Raw genomic sequence first — 21,047 nt, forward strand, 5'->3', positions numbered from 1 at the left:
GAAATATGGGTTCTTTGGTATATGTGTATACTCTAAAAGTGTAAACAAAAAGAGAATTATATTATCTTAAAATTTTGAAATTCTGAATTAAAACAGCAGTATAGAGAGAAGCAATAGTTCTTATTTATGATGAAGTGAATAAATTTCCATGGGTTAATATCCAACTGTTCAAGTGCTTGTATACTTTAATCTTTCATTTAAGCATACAAACTTTTATTTAGTAAGCACACCTTTTACCATTGGTGTTGACAAGAGTTGTGTAAATTTGACATTTAACATCAAATAATAGTTAATTAGTTTTCTTTGTGATCAAATAACCTGAAAAGTTTGTTTGATCAGTCATACTTTTTTTAATAATAAAGTTTTAAAAAAGTTACAGCTACTAATTATATTAGAGATACTTTGTTCATAAATGCTGGAAATACTGTGTCTGATAACACAATTGCATAGTGTTTGAATAAAACATAACAGGTAAATAGAGTGTGGCATCTTCAATAAGTGGTATTTATGCTTGAACAGTATTGTGATAGTAAATTCTTAGTAATAAAAGGAAAACAGCAAATTGAAATTTACAGAAAATTAGTGAAATAATTCAGAAAAAGATTGCCTTTCAAAGAGGTCTGTTTTTTCTATTCAATTATAAAATCATGATTCATTAAATTGTTCAAGTAAGTATATTTCATTTCACTATTACAGTCAGTCTCATTCATGCAGACTTACAAATCAATCTTGGAAAATTGCCACATTATTATGTAGAAGCTGAATATTAAGATTAAGCTCAAGATCATTATTGGTAACATTGAAACAATCATTTTCAGTTGTTATAACATGCAACATTCATTGTTGTATTGATTATGAAGGAAGCTATTTGCAAAAATGTCTATTCACCATTTCAATAATGCTTCAAAGGAGTAAAATAACCCACAAAAAAGATTAAATGACTGGAATATTAAACTGTTGGCAACATCACTTCCTAATGAATATTTAGTGTTATAAAAAATATTTTGACCACTTTTAAACTTATTTGCTCCATTAAAGCATTTTTGTTCAGATTTTATTATTATAGAATAAAAAATGCTAAATTACGTTATTTTTTCTGAATTTACTGGATAGATTATGATTGCATAGTAATGACTTTAAGGAGACTCTAATGTTCATTGATTCAGAATATATGAAAATTATTGTTTTTATAGATTATTCTAGTGCATTATCAAAGTTATCAGGTGATTTTATTCAACCTCCTATTCAATGTTGTCTACAGAGATATTTAACAGTCTTAATGTAAGTCTGGTATGGTGACATTTCTGTTTAAAAAAAAATTAGTATTCAATCACCAACTTTTTGTTCCTTTCCATACAGACTTTAGTGATGGAGGGGATACTGCTCAATGTGGTCCTCATACTGAAGGTGTAAAACATAAAGACTATACGTTCAAGTTTTACACCTTCAGTTAGTTGAACAGTGTATTCAACAGCTAATTGATCCTCTGTGATGCTTCTCATATGTAGTGTGATACTGTCTTCCAAGGCACCCAAATCTGAAACATGTCCTTGATAAACCATACTTTTCAAGTGTCCCTTCAATGAAAAATCATATGGATTTACTAAGATCAGAGAACAAATTGGCTAGGTGGTAAGAAATGCATAATTAATCACTGTTATTGGTGAAATGTACAACAATTTCTGTGTCATCATAACATCTGATATATGGTAGTATTCAATCTTGCATGAAAGAGGTTGACTCAAGGCATTGTTGCTGTAGAAATTATGGTATGACAAGATGATCTTTCTCTGATCCATTACAGAATATATCACAGGTCCATTGAATAATTATTCTTTGAAAAAGATAATCCCAAAGATTAATGTGGCTGTGAATCCATACCAGACTAACACCAGACAAATGCAGTGGAATCTTCTGAAAATGTGTAGCTGTGGGACAAATTCAAAAGTTACAGGTTCTACTGAGGTGAAAATATACTTCATTGCTCCACAGGATCTTTCATAATCAAGACACGTCCACTTTCATTCTGAGTAGGAAGATCAATGCAAAAGTCAGGCTTTCTTCTCAACAGTAAGTAACTACTGGTTGTAGCTTACTGTTTTTTACAGCAACTTTCTCAGTATTTTCCACTTTGTGCCGTAGGATACACCCAACTGCCATGACAATGCAGTCTGCAACAATTTTTATTGACTGTTCAACAAGTTGTAGCAACATCATAAACCATTTGTGAAGCGATAGGTTTGTACCTTCCATCAGTTTGAACTCCCTACCATCCAGTTTCCTTGAATCAAGTCATCATTCTTCTGATAACTTCGGGAGTCAATGGTTCATGTCATAAATTCTTACAATGGCATATGTTCCAAAGTGCAGTTACAGCATTGAAGGTTTCATAAAACAGCATCATAAGAAATGTCCATTCTGACAAGATGTTCATCATCATCATCATAGCTGATAAGAATGATGTTCAGCAGTTGTGGTCACTTTTATAGCAAGAAATATTCCAAATTTGTTTTACATATGTATGGATGTTAGTGTGTGTATGTGGAGGGACACGATTTTCTTCACCCACTTTGAAGATTAATAAATAACTCTGGTGGTTTTTTATCAAATTTCTGAAATTTTGTAGGAAGGTATGCAAATTAGGGAATTGATGCTATTAAATTTTGGTGATTAAAGGTCAGTGGGGTGGGGAGATAAAGGGGGTTGTGTGTCTTAACTCAAGTATGGCGATCCAGCCAGAATCTCCATATTTAACTAACGAAAGAAAACTCGAGTGTGGTCAGACTTAGTGATGATTTTACTTATGATCATTTCAAATTTTATATAAAATTCATTCTTACCCTTAGAATTAAGCATTTTGTCATTTTATAATAATTAATAATTATTTTTTTAATAAAATATAACAGATGGTGCCACATACAATTTTAAGAGAGGAAAGTTACGTAACTCTTTACTGGATTTTTTTTAAATGCAACCCTATCATATTGGTTTTATTTGGAGTGCTAAATATCTTTTTAAAATAGCATTGAATAGAGGTATTTTAATAAATATATTTACTCTTCAAATATTATAAAATTAAAATTATTTCTTTTGTTTACAATTGTTCATAAATAATAATAACTGTTGTATTCTCATAAGATTTTCAATGTGTTATGCATTAACAAAACTGAAATAGGAACTTGGTTTTTCATATGTTTCAATTTGATATGGGAAATCAATTCTACTTTTTTATTCTAATTAATCTTTTGTTTTAAAATTTTTATTCTAAAACTTGTTGAACAGTCAATAAAAATTGTTGCATATGCATTGTCATGGCAGTTGGGTGTATCCTATGGCACAGTGTAGAAGATACTGAGAAAGTTGCTATTTGATTCTTTAGCTTTTATAATTTGATTTTAAATTTTATGTATATTTTGAGGAGTACACACACACACTTTTCAAAAGTGAAATTGCAATACCATGAAGGAATATGTGTAGCCACACGGAAATTGCAGGGCTGGTAGAGGTGACAGACATATGCAAATGATTAAGTTTGCATATGCACCGGGTCATGTGGTACCCAGTTTTGGGTTATAAACATCAGCAGTTGCCTTAGGCCATAAATCCTATCACTGACTGTTCAATGCATCCAAACTTTCAAAGAAGTGTAGAAAATGTCTTGGAGACAACAGTGAGCTGAATACCATCAGTTAAAAACTGGGAACAGGACCATATCCTGGAGATGAGTGAACTCGGTTTGTTGATGCATGAAGTTGCCAGACATGTTGGACACAACATGAATACCATCCAGCAATATATGACAATGGATGGAGGAAAATCTGCAAACATGCCAAAGAAAGCTTTCACACCAGTGCACAGACAAGCAGATTTGTTGAATGGCCAATCAGGACCAGTTTGCTGTAGCACATAACATTTGAAGCCACCTGTGTCCATCAAAGTGTGCATCTGTATCTACCCAAACAATTTCCAACAGGTTGCATGAAATCAGGCTGCATGCACAACAACCAGCTACCAAGGTGCCATTAACTGCTCAATATAAGGCTGCATTCTTGATGTGGTGTCATTGTCATTGCAATTGGACCACTGAATGGCATTGGTATTGTCTACAGATGAATCCCACTTCTGTCTGTGGAGGCATGACAGGTGTGGTGGTATCCCAGGAAATGCTGTGTGCCAGCCCTTTTCACCAGGTATCACAGTTTGGGGAGACATCAAGTTTGATCAGTGGACAGCTCTAGTCCACATTTCCGGTACTCTGATAGTGGATCAGTATGTCATATGGATTGTGGGACCTGTGGTTCGGCCACAGATGCAGGCGGTACCCAACATAGTGTTTCAGCAAGACAATTCCCGATCACATGGCAAACTCCCACAACCTGAATGGAATTTACATCCTGTTCTGGCCATCAGCCTTGCCAGATTTCTCTCCCATCAAACACTTGTAAGACCTCATTTGATGTGAAGTATCCTGAGCACCACTGCCACATTAATACATGCATGCCACAGTGGATGCAGCTTGGCAAGGGATACCTCAGACAACCATTAACCTTTCAGCAGTGGGAGAGTCAGGTATGGTTCTACCCCTTAGTAGTGGAGAATATACCCGAAAAATTTTTAAAGTATTTTTTCACGCAATTTTTCTCATTTCCGTTTTAGAAAAAGTATTTGTAAACAGTTATGTCTAGTAAAGAAAAGTCTTTTTTTATTGTTACATAATTCATTTTTTATGTGAATTTTTTTTTGCGGTAGTTTTTGGCTAGATTCTGGTGATACCCCCAAAAGAATTTAACGTATATATACGTCCCTCACCACTGCCACACGATCGCCCTCGACGTATATATACGTCCCTCACTGCTGAGTGGTTAATTACCTCATTGATAGTATGCCTTGACATGTATATAGCTGCCCATAGGGGTCATATTTGCTATTGAATAAACAGGTGTCTATTGCAAATTTTTGTTTGCTTTTTTCATCATTTGCATGTGTGTGTATGAACCATGCCATGCCATTTTATTGTAAAATTGAAAACAAATTCCTTCAAGACTTGAAGGAATTCATTTCAATTTTACAATAAAATGGTAAAAATTCACTAGGTTACAAATTTTCAAATATCAAAGTGATGTTAACATAAACCTTAATGTTTTAAGCACCAAAAGTCACATGACTTGCACTTTGTCAATTGAAACATGGCTTGCACATAAATTCAACTTCAAAATAGAGCCACTTAATGCCACTATCACAATATTTTTTTGCAGCAAAAACATTACGTTTAGAATTCATTTCTTCAATAAAATGTATTTAGAGAAAAATGGCATTTACAATATTATGGCATTGCATGCTTCATATATATATATAAATTTTTATGCAATTCCAATGTTTAAACTTTAAGTAAATTTTACTTAACAAACTAACAATTTATTACAACTATGGTTCTGTTTAGTTATTAAAATTAAATCCATTTCAAATTATCCGTAATTTTAAACAGATTCATAATTAATTACTATCTTCACAGCTGCTTAATTTGTATGTTTATATTTAAATTAAATTAAAAACAAATGGTAAAATCAATAATTTCTGTGCTAAGACAGACATGTTTCAGAGATCAACTTTTCTGTTTTGTTTGATTTTGGATAAATTGACTTTGTATACAAGTAGATGTTGCATGCATAATATGTTATTTGCAGGTGTTATGATATTGATAACATTATTTCTCTGCAATAAGTAAGTTGAAATAATGGATTTAGCTCTGAAATCAAAGGGCCAAAGATCATAAAATTAAAACAAAATATGTGAAATTTATAATTTTAGTTATCAACTCGTGTAATATTAACTTTATAATAACTGATTTATTCATTTACAAGTGATCTATTGAAAGAAAATGCAGTATTTTATATTTTTATGGCATACACTACACTAAAACAAGAAAAATTTTTACAAAGAAGAAAAACTAACTGAAAATTAAAGGATTCCAGAAACATTGAAAAGTCTAAAAGAATTGGAATGAAATCATCTGACAGAACATAGAGGGGACTAAAAAGATAATAAATACGACTCCAGAAAGAATGAAGCCAACCCCAAATAGATAAGAAAAGCTTAAGTAGATTTATAAAGATTTTTCTTGAATTAAGTGAAATGAAATAATATAATTTTAATATTTTTCAATCATACTGGTATTTTGAAATATTAACCATTTTTTGAAGTATAATAATAATAAATAATGATAAATCAGCTTAAAATTGTCAGAGATTATTTCACAAAAAGAAAATAATTTTATATTGACAAAACTTTAATATATTTATTGTTTAGAACAGAAAGAATTTTAAAAAAAGGCAACAGATTATCCTCATCATTTTTCTTTTTAGAAAGATTATGTAAAATGAACTATTTGAAAAATCAGAAACTTACGCCAGTCACTTACTTAAATGTCAATTAATTTTATACATATTCTATTTTCTTAAGTTCAAAGATTAATCAAATTTCAAGGTTTGGAAATATAATTATAATTATTAAACATTAATATAATTGAAACAATAAAATTTAGATTTAGTGCATTAGAATTTGAGTTTAGGTCTTGGAAATCCAAAAATACTTTTTCGTTTGTTATTTAATTGTTTTATCAATTGTAAAAAATAAAATTTTTAGAGGAAAACATTTCAGAATTGTTTAAGTTTTGTGTTTGATAATTTATATACAAAAATACTTGAAATTAAATATGGAATTTGGGTCCTTAAGGTTAGTAAAATAAGAAGTATATTATTTTAATTATAATTCTGATGATTATAATTAAATTAATCTGGAGAAATCTGGGGCACAGAGGGAAGGATTTTTCAGTAAAATGGAGTGCCATAAAATTTTTATCTGGTTTAACAACTATGTAGTGTTTGTCATTAAATATGAAAGATCCAGAAAAGTTTCCAGTAATAAATCTGTTAAGTCGAAGAAGAATTACTATAACATATTAATAATTCAAATGATCCATTCAGAATTATCTGATTTAAAAAATCCTGATGGCACTATTTTTACATTTTTCAAAAAAAAATTTTCTAAACTATCGCTAAATATTACATTTACAACAGAAGTAATTTTACATAATTAGTTTTATTACTACAAAATTATATTTGGAACTAACAGAACTTTACTTCATGTGTAGTTAGTGCTATTTTTTCATTAAGCCAATATAGATGTTTTATAATGAGAAATATATAGATTATAACAAGCTGTATACAGTCACGTGTTTGTTACTACAATAACGTACAGGTTGTTATAATTAAAGTATCCTATCTCATAGTAGTCTGAAAAAAGAACCACTGGTCAGAGTGACTTCTTCACACGCGAATATTCGTGAAGCAATGGAATTTTGTTTGTAAAAAAATTAAAATTTGCCAATAGGGGACAATGCGTGCTCTATTACGTGGAAAGCAATACAAAGTTAAAAAACATGAGTGACATAACAAATGTTCAATATGTTGTCCTTCTCATTGAGATCAAGCTGAAAATGCAAAATAGCGTGTTCAACAACTGATGTGGGTGTTTCTGTAGAGATGTGGATATGATGCGTGATGCTGGCTTTCAGTTCCGCTAAATTTGCAATGTATGTATTAAACATTTAGATGCTCCCGAAGCCAAAATTCACATGGGTTCAAGTCTGGTGAACGTGCTGACCATGTTACAGGGAAATGGTGGCTGATTATTCTGTCTTTTCGAAAATTTCTGCGAAGTAACTGCTTCGTTGGTGTTCATGATATCGCAAATGCTTGTAATGTATATATTATGAAGTAATTTGCCTCTCTTGAATTCAAGTTGTATTAGTAACAACGAATGTTGTGATTCTAGAACGAAAAAGCAATTTTGATAATCAGTAATTTTTTTTTCTAATAAAATTAAATCTATTTCTCACAATAAAGATAAAAATAACGTCGCTTTATAAACAGAAGCGGATAACTTTAACAGTGAATAATTAAATTTAAATAAAAGTTTTTGATTCTAACTAATCATCATTACGTTATAAAGAATAGAACGCGTAACCTGAATAAATACGAGGCTTGTAACGCGATAGTGACTCATTAAACGAATCGAAAACCTTTATTTATATACAGTATAATTATTCGCTGTTAAGGGTCTGTTTATACCAATGAGCGTTTTTCTTTTCAGGCCAGTTGTTTCAAATTAGATGCTTTTAATTCACTAAATATTAATATTTTTAAATAATTGCAGAAAATTGTCGAGATAATTTATATCAAAAATACTATTTTCGAATTTCTATATACCTTTTTTAATATACAGTATTTGAAAAAATGGAAAATAATAATAGAAAATCGAAATGTAAGAATACATTTTCTTGTGAAAATTTTGTTATATTAACCCGTTACACTATATTAAGTTGTATTACGATAACGGTTTCTTTTCAGAAAACTCAAAAACGACTAAAATCAAATTGAATATATTAATATTATGCGGGATGTTATTTGTACAATAATTGAACATATCAATAACAGCGTATCTGACACGAAGAGACAACCATGCAGTGTTAATGTCATGAGCTTATGCCATGAAGTTTAATTAGTTTAGGTGTAAACAATTTATTATTTTATAAATTTGGCTAGTGGGGTTTATATAAATAATCAATTTTGTTGAGGTACTAAGCTGATGTTGCAATATTTGAACAGTACAATACAACTTATAATAAAAATATATTTTATGAAGTGTTCAATTAAACTTGAATTTTACGATTAATTGAATGAACTATTCTATCGAATAAAAATTCATTTATAAATGCGAAAATCACGATTACAATTGCTTATGAAGTTCTTCTTTTAAGGTAAAATTATGTTGGTGTTAATGAATGGTTGCTAGTTACTATCAACTCCATTTACCAGTCGTAAATTCTCACTTAAATATTAATTTTATTTAAGCCGTTTTGGATTGCTCAAATTAAATATTTTTCGTGTAATTACACTTTCCATAATTGAAAAATATAATAACTGAAATAAACAATGTCGTTGGGTTGAGAACAGAACGAATAAAATGGGCGTGTCTATTTTATTGTATGAATTTCACGAGTACGTGATACAAACGACATTGTGAATGAGTTCATTCGCCTTGTTTTAATTCACAAGTTATTATGTGAATGGAAAAAAAAAACTATTTTTAGTTACATAATTGAGTTGCTAAATGACAGCTCGGAAATATTTAAATACTATTTTTTTTAAATTTATAATGTATTGCGAACTTTAAACCGCAGGAAAAAAATATTTTAAAAAAACATTGCTTTTGCCAAAATCGATCCTTCGACTGGAGTAAATCCCTTGTTACGTGAATCGATATAGTTTTACTTTAACTGTGATTGCAGTTAACTTCGCCGTTTATTTTGTCTACGTTATGATGAATTTTTATTAAAATGTTTATTAAAAATAACTTTTAGCTGTTATTTGCTTTTTGAATTTTTATTTAAAAATGAAGGTAAATTGTTGTTTGTATTGTTTTTGAAACATTCATTTAAAAACAGATGTGTTTTCTCTCTGGTGTTTATAAAATTACTTGCTTAATATTTAAAAATAACTACTTTAAAATTTGAAAAACAATTTTTAGAAATAAAAGTTATCGATTCGTTGGTTTGAATGTCTCAATTATCGAATTACGTAGCCATTTTTTATTTTTTTAAAATTATAAATAAATCACTAATCTGCTTTTATTTCTGAAATAACCTATTGCTCACTTTTTCCATTAAAATTTTAAAAATTAAATTTTTATAAAGAGGAATTTTCTCATTTTTTAGTACATTAATATTTTATAATCTGAACTAACAAAATCTTTTTCATAATATATAAATCATTGATTTTTTTTTACCCGTGTAAGGGTGAAACTAATAAATTTAAATAAATTATTTTAACGAAATTTAATCGGTAAACAAAGCTACAATAAACACAAATTTCTTCGAAGATGTCGACAGTCTTCCTGTTTATTAACATCATTTGGTTGCATTCTTAGAAATGAAATTTACGAACCAGTTTATACGCCTACACGTTAAATAGAGAAGAGCGTGCATTAAATTAATTCTGGATGAAGACTTGCTCGTGTAAATGGTAAAAAAATTAGTAAGGTATGAAGAAGAAAAAACATCACGATTGAAAAATTGGAATTTATTATGCGTGAAAATCAAGCAATAGCTTACACTTAATAATGCAATAAATTTATGAATCAATGAGGTAGACGAATTTATAGAAAACTGTTTGAAAAAAGATTCTTCGTTCATACAATAGACTCTGCTAGAGCATCGGAAATTCTGGTCGATTCCTCATTCTGTACGCTGCTCGAACTTTTATCAACCAAACTGTATAACTGAGATTTAATTTTCGGTTGGAATATATTACAATTAGTACAATCGACGCATTCCGGTTCGCTTTCCGTTAGCTTCGCCAATTCGGGTTCGAGTGCACTATTCAGTTCTTCGGCCAATTCATTTTTCTGTATGGATGACTCGCTGTTTCTATTCTTCTCCGTTCCCATACGTACGATTTCGGTATTAACGTGTTTATTATCGTATCTTACGCTGACTGACGTGTAATGGGGATTTTTAAACCAGATTATACCACTCTGATTGCTTTCCAGATCCGATCTCGATTTTGGAAATGAATTATTAGCGTTGAGCTTCGTATTGTTCAGTGGATAACTGAAGCATGACTTGACCGAATTTTGCGAATGAGAATTTCTGTAAATGGCAATTTTTTGAGTTTTGTTTGTCGTCTCACTTTTACCACATTCGCAACAGCAACAACAACACCATATGAGATTTTTGTCCTTGCAAAGTTTTTCCCTGAAGGCAACGCGAAATCTATTTGACATGACACTGTACAAAATAGGATTGATAGTAGAATTGAAGTAATACAAACAACCTGCAAGAAAATTGAAAAGTTTTAATACACCCTCAGGCATTAAGAAGTTATTTTGCTAAATTTTCTTAGTTTACTTAAGTCTTTACCCATGTAATTTTCGGGTAAACATCGCACAAAGTTAAGCAAATATTTATCGGATTTTGTGTGTAAAATGTGCTTAGTGTTATGTGGTTTACAATGTAAATATATTATTAAAGATAATAATTAAATGTTTTCGCGGGCCGAGTTTCTAGAATGATGTTACAACATGAATAAGGAAATTTTAAAACAGTTTAACAAGACAATGCTATTTATTTGTCAAAGAGACGAATTTAATTACGATATAGTTTAAATGGTATATTAAATTAGAAATATATAAGCAGTTTAATTATCTGGATAATTAAAAAGAATCATGCATTATTAATTTTATATTATAAAAGATTAATTTAAATAACACAATAATAATTTAAATTACAATTGCAGAAAGAAACTTAAAAAAAACAACCAATCGCGTGAAGAAACTTCAAAATCACCGTTAAAAGAAAATTTAAATCAACCAATAGACGAAAAGCTTTTTTTTTTTTTTTTTTTTTTTTTTTTTTAAAGAAAGCCATTCACATATTGGCTAGTTTTAAAATTCAAATTTTTTGTAATTATTTTTAAAATAACTTTTTCTTTTATCACGCGTGATTTTACTTATTTATTATTATCATTATTATTGCAAATGATTTCTTAAATAATTCTGTAACCTTATATTTAAATATTTATAAAAGTTTTAATTTTCCACCACGTGATTGTTCGCATATCGGCAATGCGTCTTTATCACGTGACGGGCTAGATGCTGCTGTTTTAGAAAATTCGTGACAGCTAAAGATGCCGTTGTCTGCCTTCTCGGAAATTTAAATATTAAACGAATGCATCGCGCGTTTTATATTAAAATGTTAAATTTGTTTATATGATTAAATAAAGTATTTTATTTCTCACGTGCAATATTTACAAGGTGCATTATATATTAATTATAAAATATTATTTAATCCCGTTCTGTAAAGTAAATTACAATTAAATTGCATAAATATTTTTAATTGTAATAAACAGACACGTGATTTTCATTTTGCTAATTTGTTGACATGAAATGGATTAATTAGAGTTTTTAAATTTAAAAATTGCATACGTGTAAATGTTACGTCTAGTTACTTAAGAATGTAACAAAAGCTTTAATTGGCTATCGTTGATAATGTAACTAACGAATTAATTAGGCAATTTGAGACCTGTTTTAAATATTTTATTTTGACAAGAAAAATTAAAATTAATAAATTAACGGCTCTCTAAAAATATCCTTTTTTTTTTTCTTTTTTAGTTTTCTTTTAATGAGTCTCGTGTCTTGTTTAAAAGTACGTCACAGAGAACGTACGAGTATTTAGTATGACGCCAATAGTAGTAAAACACACACATCGCCATGACGTACGGTGACGTAATTATAGTAATAAAAATTTGAAGAAAAATAAACAGAGAAATTAGGTAAACTTAATAATTACCTGCTATGCAAAATAAATCTTGGTTTATCCTTTTAATGGTGTCATTCCATTCGCCATATAAGGAAACGTATACAAAAAGCAGACGTTGCGTATTATAAGGCGCCCAGCACACGAAAAATGCAGTAACAACAGCAACTGTAAAGAATTAGATTCGTAAAAACATGTTCAAACACATTAATTAGACTCGTTAGTAGATTATAAGGGAATTCGATTGAATTTTGTCACATGATTATATCGAAATATAAATTAGAATTTTTCTAATTAATCGTTTCGAAGAATTTAATAATTAAACTACCATCCTATTATTTTTAAGTACTATATTTACATGGACAAATTAAAATCCCGAAGGTTAAAAATGAATTATATCAGGCTCGACGAGACACGTAAAATTTAATTAGTTAATTAAATTATTTACGTATTCGATTAATGATTAATTAATTTAAAAGTAAAAACTTTAAATTTATTCATAGCATAAATATTAAAATATTTATTAAAACTATTTGGAAAACTCAGTTTTATAGAATAGCTTTTTTTATGGGACAAATCTATATAGTCACGCCATGTTACGGTTAGAGCATATATTAAAAATGCTATACGAGTTCATCTCGTGACAAAAACGACTCGTCGCCCGAGGAATCTACACACGTGATGAAATTCATTGAACAATACGAGAAATTTCCCCGATGATATAGGAAATTTCGCGTTTTACTTCCACTACAATAGTGATTATTACCGAGAATTGTACCGGTAAGTGAAATCGATAATTATCAGTAAAGAAATACAGTTGTATAGTCTTTTATATAGTAAAAAGTTGGTGTGGGTTGGTGGGAAGATTCATGACACAATTTGGAGACAATGCCCCAAATAACTATTATAAATATTGTCAGCTTGCTTGGCATTAACTTATATGAAACGTGTAATGCCATTTTTCTCTAAATACGTTTTATTGAAGAAACAAATTCTAAATGCAATGTTTTCTGCTGCAAATATATGTTACAGTAAAAACCCGTTTTTAGTAAAACGCGTTTTAACTAGTTGAAACTAGTTTTTACTGGATGTCATTGTTATAACTAGAATTTACTGCTAGTCAAAAATGAATTTGAGTTAAAACTAGTTTTAACTAGACAAAACGGGTTTTAACAAAATGGCTTAGTAAAAACTGTTTCGACCAAGGTCATTCAGCTAACACGTTCCTATAGTGTATGATGAATTTCGTATCGCTTTAACCCTTTTCCCCGACATCTTGTTTACGTTTATTTTGCGATCCCTTCTAAGGCAATATAGGTCAGTCGGGCGATATTATTTTAAAAGTTCACCAAAAATCAAATTATCATTATATCTATGTGAAAAAATCACTTACATTTATTAATATATTTAGTTTTAAATACGATATTTTTCAATGCATTTTATTAGAAAAATGTATAAGAAAAAAAATAATATGTATCAGAACTGACACATAAACTTGATAATTTGTAACATTTTGTGAAAATTAACATTGTCTAGTTACATAGTTGTTTGCTGGCACTGAGCCAGAAAGACGTAGAATATTGTTTTGTACAATTCGATATAACACTTATGCATGTATGTTTATTCGTTGTGAAATTATCGCACATTATATCAAATATTTGTTTAAAATCAAAATTTTATACTGCTATTAACTAATATAATGAATTATTATACTTTATTCACTTCGTATCGAACGAGATTATATCTGTTGTTAATAAATTTCACAAAAATCGATATTTACCAAAGTAACGATGAATCGGTACCCTCGAAGTTTTGCTTTAAAAAGCCAGGGTACCGATCGATCGGTGCCTTCGGGGACAAAGGGTTAATTAATGTTAATAACACAGATGTGTGACCAATGTTTTCAATAAATATGGTATTAAATAATACAAATGTTTTAATCCCAATCATCACTTTATTTATTTCCTCCAAACATATTTATGTAGCTAAAATTAGTTTTAACTAATGTTAAAAGTTAAAAAGTTAATGTTTGATTTTAGTTTTATCTAAAATCAAAACATGTACAGCAGTAAATTCTAGTTTTAACTAGACAAAACGGGTTATAACAATGACATCCAGTAAAAACTAGTTTCAACTAGTTAAAACGCGTTTTCACTAAAAACGGGTTTTTACTGTAACATATATACATTGTGGCGATAGTGGCGCTATAAGTCCCTCTATTTTGAAGTCGAATTTACAGTACGTGCAAGCCATAACGTTGTAAGCGACAAAGTGTAAGTCACTTTTGGCGCTTAAAACATTACGGTTTATGTTTATCATTTCGTTATTCCAGAGAATTTGTAACTTTGTGAGTTTTTTTTAATTATTTTATTGTATAATTGAAATGAATTCCTTCAAGACTTGAAGGAATTCATTCACTAGAAAAATTGCCTTTTTATCCCTCCTGAAAAGTTTGTTTTTTGGCATTTACAACATTAAGGCATTGCACGCTTCATACATTAAATTTTTTTATATTGATGACGTTAAAACTTTACTTCTCATAGAATATGCATATTGTTTTCTCATTGCACTTCGAATATCTTAGAATTAATCACTTTTGCATTTTAGTGCTAACATCTGTTATCAGTGACAAGAAGATTGAAGATATTGCATCTATAGTTTTCAACTACGATTTATTAACTGTATCATCAGAGAGAAATCGGGGAAATTTATCATCTGCGAAAAAGTTTTCTGAAACGAGCTATACGTTTCAGAAAAGTTTTTCGCATTACTTATAAACAATCACTTCGAAATGTCGATGGAATTATGATGCAAAATGTAAGATATTTCAAGAAACTGCACTAATATCTGAGAAGAATCATTTCGTGCATCATGCTATTAAAGTATAATATTGGAAAACACATCAAAGCTTCCTACGTAAGAATTTTTTTTTAAATATGAGGATACACAATATTTATTTTCCTCGCAGTGATTCTAATTTATATACTGTATTATTATTTTATTGATTCTAATTTATATAATAATTTATCTTTTAATATATTCTAAAAACTAAAATTTTATTGTCTTATAAATATAAATAGAGTAATAATAACAACAATAATAATATTTTGGCATAAATGTTATTACTTTTTTATTGTTATTTAAATATAAACGCCTAATAGTTATGTTTCCTTCACAATATTCCAGTAAGTAATCAATACAGTTGTTGTGGGTACACTTTATTGGGTTTTTAAATTATTAATTTTAAAAATATTAATTTATTTCATAACAAATCGGTGTCTACTTGCTTTTAAGATTGTAATAGATATGTATAGTGATGAGGAGAGTGAAACCAGAGATGCACTGTCTACTTATAGATTTAATAAAGAAATATTTAGACCTCTCATAGTTCATTATCCGAGTCAAGAACCTGTCAGTAAAAAAGTAAGAGTGGAAAAATATAGACAAGTTATTATATTACAATCTTATATAAAATGTTGCTCTTGTATTAGTTTTTGTTGAGAATTTTATGGTTTCTATATTAACTAATATATTAAAGTGTATTAAATTAACAAGAAAAAATTATATTAGTGTACATTAGTGATGAATATCATATCATTACAAAATATATTTACGGTATATTCGGGATCTGATGGTGATATGAAGCAGCTAGGAGACGGTCTTCAGGCGGTATTTTTCCTAATAAACCCTTCGTAAAAGTGCTTTGAATATTTTATCATATAAACTATTCATTTTCCACTAAAGGACCAGTACTGGGGCTACTATTAACTAATGGCTACCATGATCTGAAAAATCTCAATATGTCAAACGTTAAGCATAGGACCAATCACTAATCATACGTAAGAACAGCAGTTAGAGCTCATAACGTCATCTTGTGACATTGTAACATAGAAATTACCAACTGTAAACTTTAAATGCTTAGTATTGTATTTTTCTTAAGATAAAGAAAATTTAATGTTTCAAACTTTGGTAGCAATCTTTAAATTTTATCCAAATATTGGGAATATTACTTTTCTTCAATAATGGAAACAAGTTAGGCAGCTGCTCCTATACAAAATATAACTGGTGTTTTTAGACTCTATAATAAGGACCATCCTAATATACGTATAAAATACGTATATTAGGATGGTAGCCTATGTTTTCTGCAAGGCTCTAGAGGGTAACTATGAAAAATTTGAAAGGTTTTAGAAGTGTATAGAGAACAGACAGGCATTTTATTATATGTACAGTACATAAAATTTAACGATAAAATTCACGTGGAATCTGTCATAAGACAAATTACAAAATTGATTGAAGTTGTTTATAAATATCACGGTTATTTTAGAAAAATAATAAAGTTGATAAATATCAGAAGACAAAAAATTAAAAATCGAAACTTGTCGGAGGCGTCAAATACAATAAATTTCTTCGTGACAAAAACTAATGCGAATTTCGGGATTGTATCGTAGCTGAATCGATACAATTGTATGGAAAGACGCTTGTAGAAAATAGATAAAATACAATATTTTTGTCAACGACCATCAAAAAAGACCAACCAAAGCAGAAGATAAAAGTTTTTCTTGTGATTCGGCGGACGGAGAAAACAATAATGAGAATAAAATAAATTGTTGACGTTATCTTTATTCACGTTCTATAATTTCAGAAAAAATAATCATTTTTGCATTTCTCTCTTTAACTGGAATAAATTAAATGTCACCTCTTACTTTATGCATTTAAGATTTATTTATCACGTTCCATTTTTTCAATTTATCGAATCGAGCTGATATTTGTTAAATGGAACAAAGTCTTTACGTTTTATTTCCTTTGTTAAGTATACGAATATAAATATGAGTTTAGAGCATTTGAATATTAAATATATTAAATCATATTTTATATTATTTAAATATATTAAGAGTATATAAAAATAAGAAATGAACAAACATCAATTCAAACTACGTGAAGAAGGCGCACAACAAATTTTATCAATTTAACAAATTATTTTCATGTAAAGAATGTGTTACGTTTCCAAGTGAAAAATGTGCTCATGTTCACATTATATAGAATTTTATTAGGAAAAATTAATGATTATTTAATTACTGAAATAGTTTTTTTGTGTGTTTTATTCTAAATCGAGCATCGTAATCTTTTTCCATATTTATGTAGTTTTTAGCCATGAGATTGATATATTTACGCTACATTTTTTCATAAACTGAAATTTTGATGTACCATAGGGAATAGTAATAGCTTTGAGTACGTGAAACGAAAGCAAAATTAATTTGAGAGACGTGATATCAACCCGGCTTTGTATAAAAGTATATTCGAAAAAGATAAACATGCTCTTATTCATATTTCATTTCTATAAATGTACTGTACTGCATATTTTTAACGCGAGGGAATAGCAGGGACTTCAGCAGAATATTAAATCGACTTGTCTACGTACATTGTTTACAAATCACGATAGCCATTATGATTAAAGTTTCGAAAAAAAACAAAGTAAAAGTATCTCTAAGCAGACAAAACACGTAAACAGGAAAAAGTACTTACTCAACATCCTTACAACAATTCTACGGCTTTGTACTTTTGATCTTTCACCATCAGTCCTACAAGCTGTGTTAATTTCGGATGTACATCGCTGCAAATTATTCGACTGATGTAACGTCACGGCTATTCTGACATAAAGAATGACAATCACAGTCATGGGAATAACAAAAAACATAACAGTGGAACACAACAATAGAGTCTCCCAGTTCTTGTTTGGATCCGTAAATGGAAAACCACACCACGCAGATTCTTTAAGAGTTTCGTTTTTCAGAGTTAAATAATTTACACTTGTAAATATGCCATAAGGCGTGGCTGCTAGTAGAGATATTAACCATATAACAACAATATTTTTAATGGCTCTGGACAGTTTGGACTTTGTTTGTTGGCGTATGGGATGGCATATGGCCACGTATCTTTCCGTGCTGAAAGTCACTATGGTCAATATAGAAGCGTATGTCGTGGCTTCGGGCACTATGGCTCTCAGTTCACACATTGCGTTGCCTAAACTCCATGGATACTGTTGCCATAATGTGTATAATTCTAAAGGCATTGCTGTAACGAAAAATACATACAAATTAGTTCTATTTTATTGTTTTGAGAATCGAGATCGAAATTTTCAAAATGAAGTGTTAAACAATTTTCATTGCTCTATAATAATTTGCGAAAAAGAGTAAATAAAATGAAATAATTTTGGAAATAAATATGAAACTTATATTAATATGGGAATTTTTTTAAGCTAAATCAGCTTGTCTCAAAAATTTCTTCTTTGTCTTCAAATCACTTATTTCAATATATCGATGAATTTAAGAAGAAAATGTGATATTTATCATATACGAACTTTACTGGGGTGACTGTGGGAATTGTGGACACAAGATCCTTTTTTTAGTCTACGAGAACCGTTAGAGAAAACTTTGATCTTTTTACACCAATTGATCTGTTGGCTATCTTACAGTGTTGGACATTAAAAAATCTAACTTGTTTTCCTCAAAAAATTAAAAAAAAAACTAGACAGTGTCTGGTATTCTCATGGCACAGGTAATAACGGACAGTACCTGAGGCAAGGATAAACAACTAAAAAATGATCAAATTTTGTAGACAAAAAAAAAATAAAAAAATGAAATAATTTATTTACATACATTCACAACTTTAATACAATAGACTCGTCAATTTATTATTTTTTAAATAAAGGAAAATGAACAGATCAAATATTAAATCGTTACAATTTTGGATTGACAAGAGCAGATCCTGACCACGGCAACTTAAAATTGTAGAGTATTATGAGGAAAACCAAGTAAATGTACCATAAAGTAAACAGCGAGACGATTTCGGACACAATAAAGCTGCCCGTGATTGCCTTAAATCATCATATTTCATTCTAATCAAGTTAGAAAAAGAGACGCTACCTTATCTAAATTTTGGCATATGGTAAATAAATATCACAAAATGCATTATCATCAACATTTACAAAGATTTTTATAAACTTCATGTTAGATTTGTTGTAAGAATCATCTGAAAGAGTAAAATCTTTCAAATACGTGTTGTCAGTTGCACGAATCATGGATGAAAACGTTTAAAAATAACAACATACATCATCATTACGTAACTGATAGAAGCCCACCAGTGGCGGAGTGAAAAAAACACTGAACGCTGGTAGCGGGTTCACACCTCGCCAACGAGCTTGCCACTATCAGTTTTCTGGGTTTTCTTCACGTAACATCTAAATAGGGGCCAGCTTTCCATGAAAGACCTCCTGGGAGGTAATCTCCCTCAGCAGTTCGCCCATCCATCGCGTTGCCGTAATCGAATAAAACCAACGTAACTGATAACCTAACAACGCAACATGACAAGTTTGGCAAATCTCTCATTTTTTACAATATTTCATGTCTTCCTTCCCTCCCAATCTCTCCTACTTGTCTTCATCAATCTGTTAGTTAAAGAACTAATATTACGAGACGAGTGTAACACAATGAATCTCTCTGTATTACATCATTAACGCAAAGAAATCCATTGAGCATCGAAAAGGTAATTAGTGCTTTCGGAGTGAAAACTTTTGGAACTAATATATTAAGCAGATATTAATATTAAGAGCCAATAGTGACGATTTGTTAAAGTAAGACTGTTTGAATATTGGTTTGCTAACGAATGTAATCAATGCCGATCAGCACGAATAAAGGATGACAAACGACATCATTATCAAATTTGAACCAAAATCCTTTAGATTGATACGTTAACGCGTAATCGCGACCATCTGGCTGATTAACATTTAAATAGAAAAAAAGAAAGAGCCAGTTTTTTCGTACTGATATAGGTAATCATAACTAAAACTAATCCTTAATCTAATGAATTCTATACATCATCATAGATTGAGAACGTTTGAAGATGAGCATCAACCGTTCTCAATCCGTGCAAGAAGAAGGCTTCTCCAAGGGTCTTCCAATCTGGAAGAGACCATCTGTTCGTTGCTTTCTTTTTCCATGTTATCCCGACAATCTCCTGATTTTATTTTCCCATTTTTATGGGTTATTTTCGAGTCTCTTCCTGTTTCTTGGTATTCAGTCAAGTATCCTCCAATCCATCGATTATCTTTTTCTAACATTGTGACTAGTCCGTCGCCACTTTAGCTTGTTTTATATGGCAATGTTAGATACTCTTATTGTAACTTATATATATTTGTTATATACAGGATTTTTTGTTATACGTAAAACAAGTCATCATTATAAATCATTTGACGTTAAAGTCTTTTATGCTTTATATCTTATATATAACATTACATATAAGAAGATTTATATTTGATTTTAATTTCTAATATCATTGTATATGTTTCAACTTATTACTTATAATAAACCTTTACCTTTACCAGCAAAAAATTTTATTGAGTATTTCAAACGATTCGTCTGTACTAGCAACGGTCATCAGATTAGCACAAAATAGAACATTGTGTCAAATTCAGTTAGAAAAGAAACAGTAATACAGTATTTAAATTTAAACATATGGAAAAAATGAAATAATATTAAACTGTAAAATATAAAAGGAACTAATGCCATATCTAGACGATATCTCCTTTTATTTACTATACGGGATACCTGGGGAGCATTGAATATTTTGTGATGTCTGTTGTATCTTTTTGTATTGATCAATGAAAATGGATATATTC

The 21,047-nt window shown here is 29.8% G+C and overlaps 2 protein-coding genes across 2 annotated transcripts in view; both read right to left on the reverse strand.

The window, feature by feature from the left end:
• Nucleotides 1-21,047, reverse strand: part of RpL10Ab (ribosomal protein L10Ab) — a 513,017-nt gene that overhangs the window by 140,878 nt on the left and 351,092 nt on the right. The window lies entirely within an intron of this gene.
• The window catches only part of LOC136984309 (neuropeptides capa receptor-like), a 30,827-nt gene continuing 19,904 nt past the window's right edge, over nucleotides 10,125-21,047 (reverse strand). Inside the window, exons 2-4 of the mRNA XM_067281242.1 lie at nucleotides 17,897-18,445; nucleotides 12,407-12,541; nucleotides 10,125-10,892 (exon numbers count right to left, since the gene is read on the reverse strand). Of these exons, the coding sequence (XP_067137343.1) occupies nucleotides 10,249-10,892; nucleotides 12,407-12,541; nucleotides 17,897-18,445 (1,328 nt within the window). The 3' untranslated portion in view covers nucleotides 10,125-10,248. The remainder of the gene's footprint in view (nucleotides 10,893-12,406; nucleotides 12,542-17,896; nucleotides 18,446-21,047) is intronic.

Source organism: Centruroides vittatus, unplaced genomic scaffold (genome assembly GCF_030686945.1).
Source record: "Centruroides vittatus isolate TY-2023 unplaced genomic scaffold, ASM3068694v2 contig_912, whole genome shotgun sequence".
Lineage (NCBI taxonomy): Eukaryota > Metazoa > Arthropoda > Arachnida > Scorpiones > Buthidae > Centruroides > Centruroides vittatus.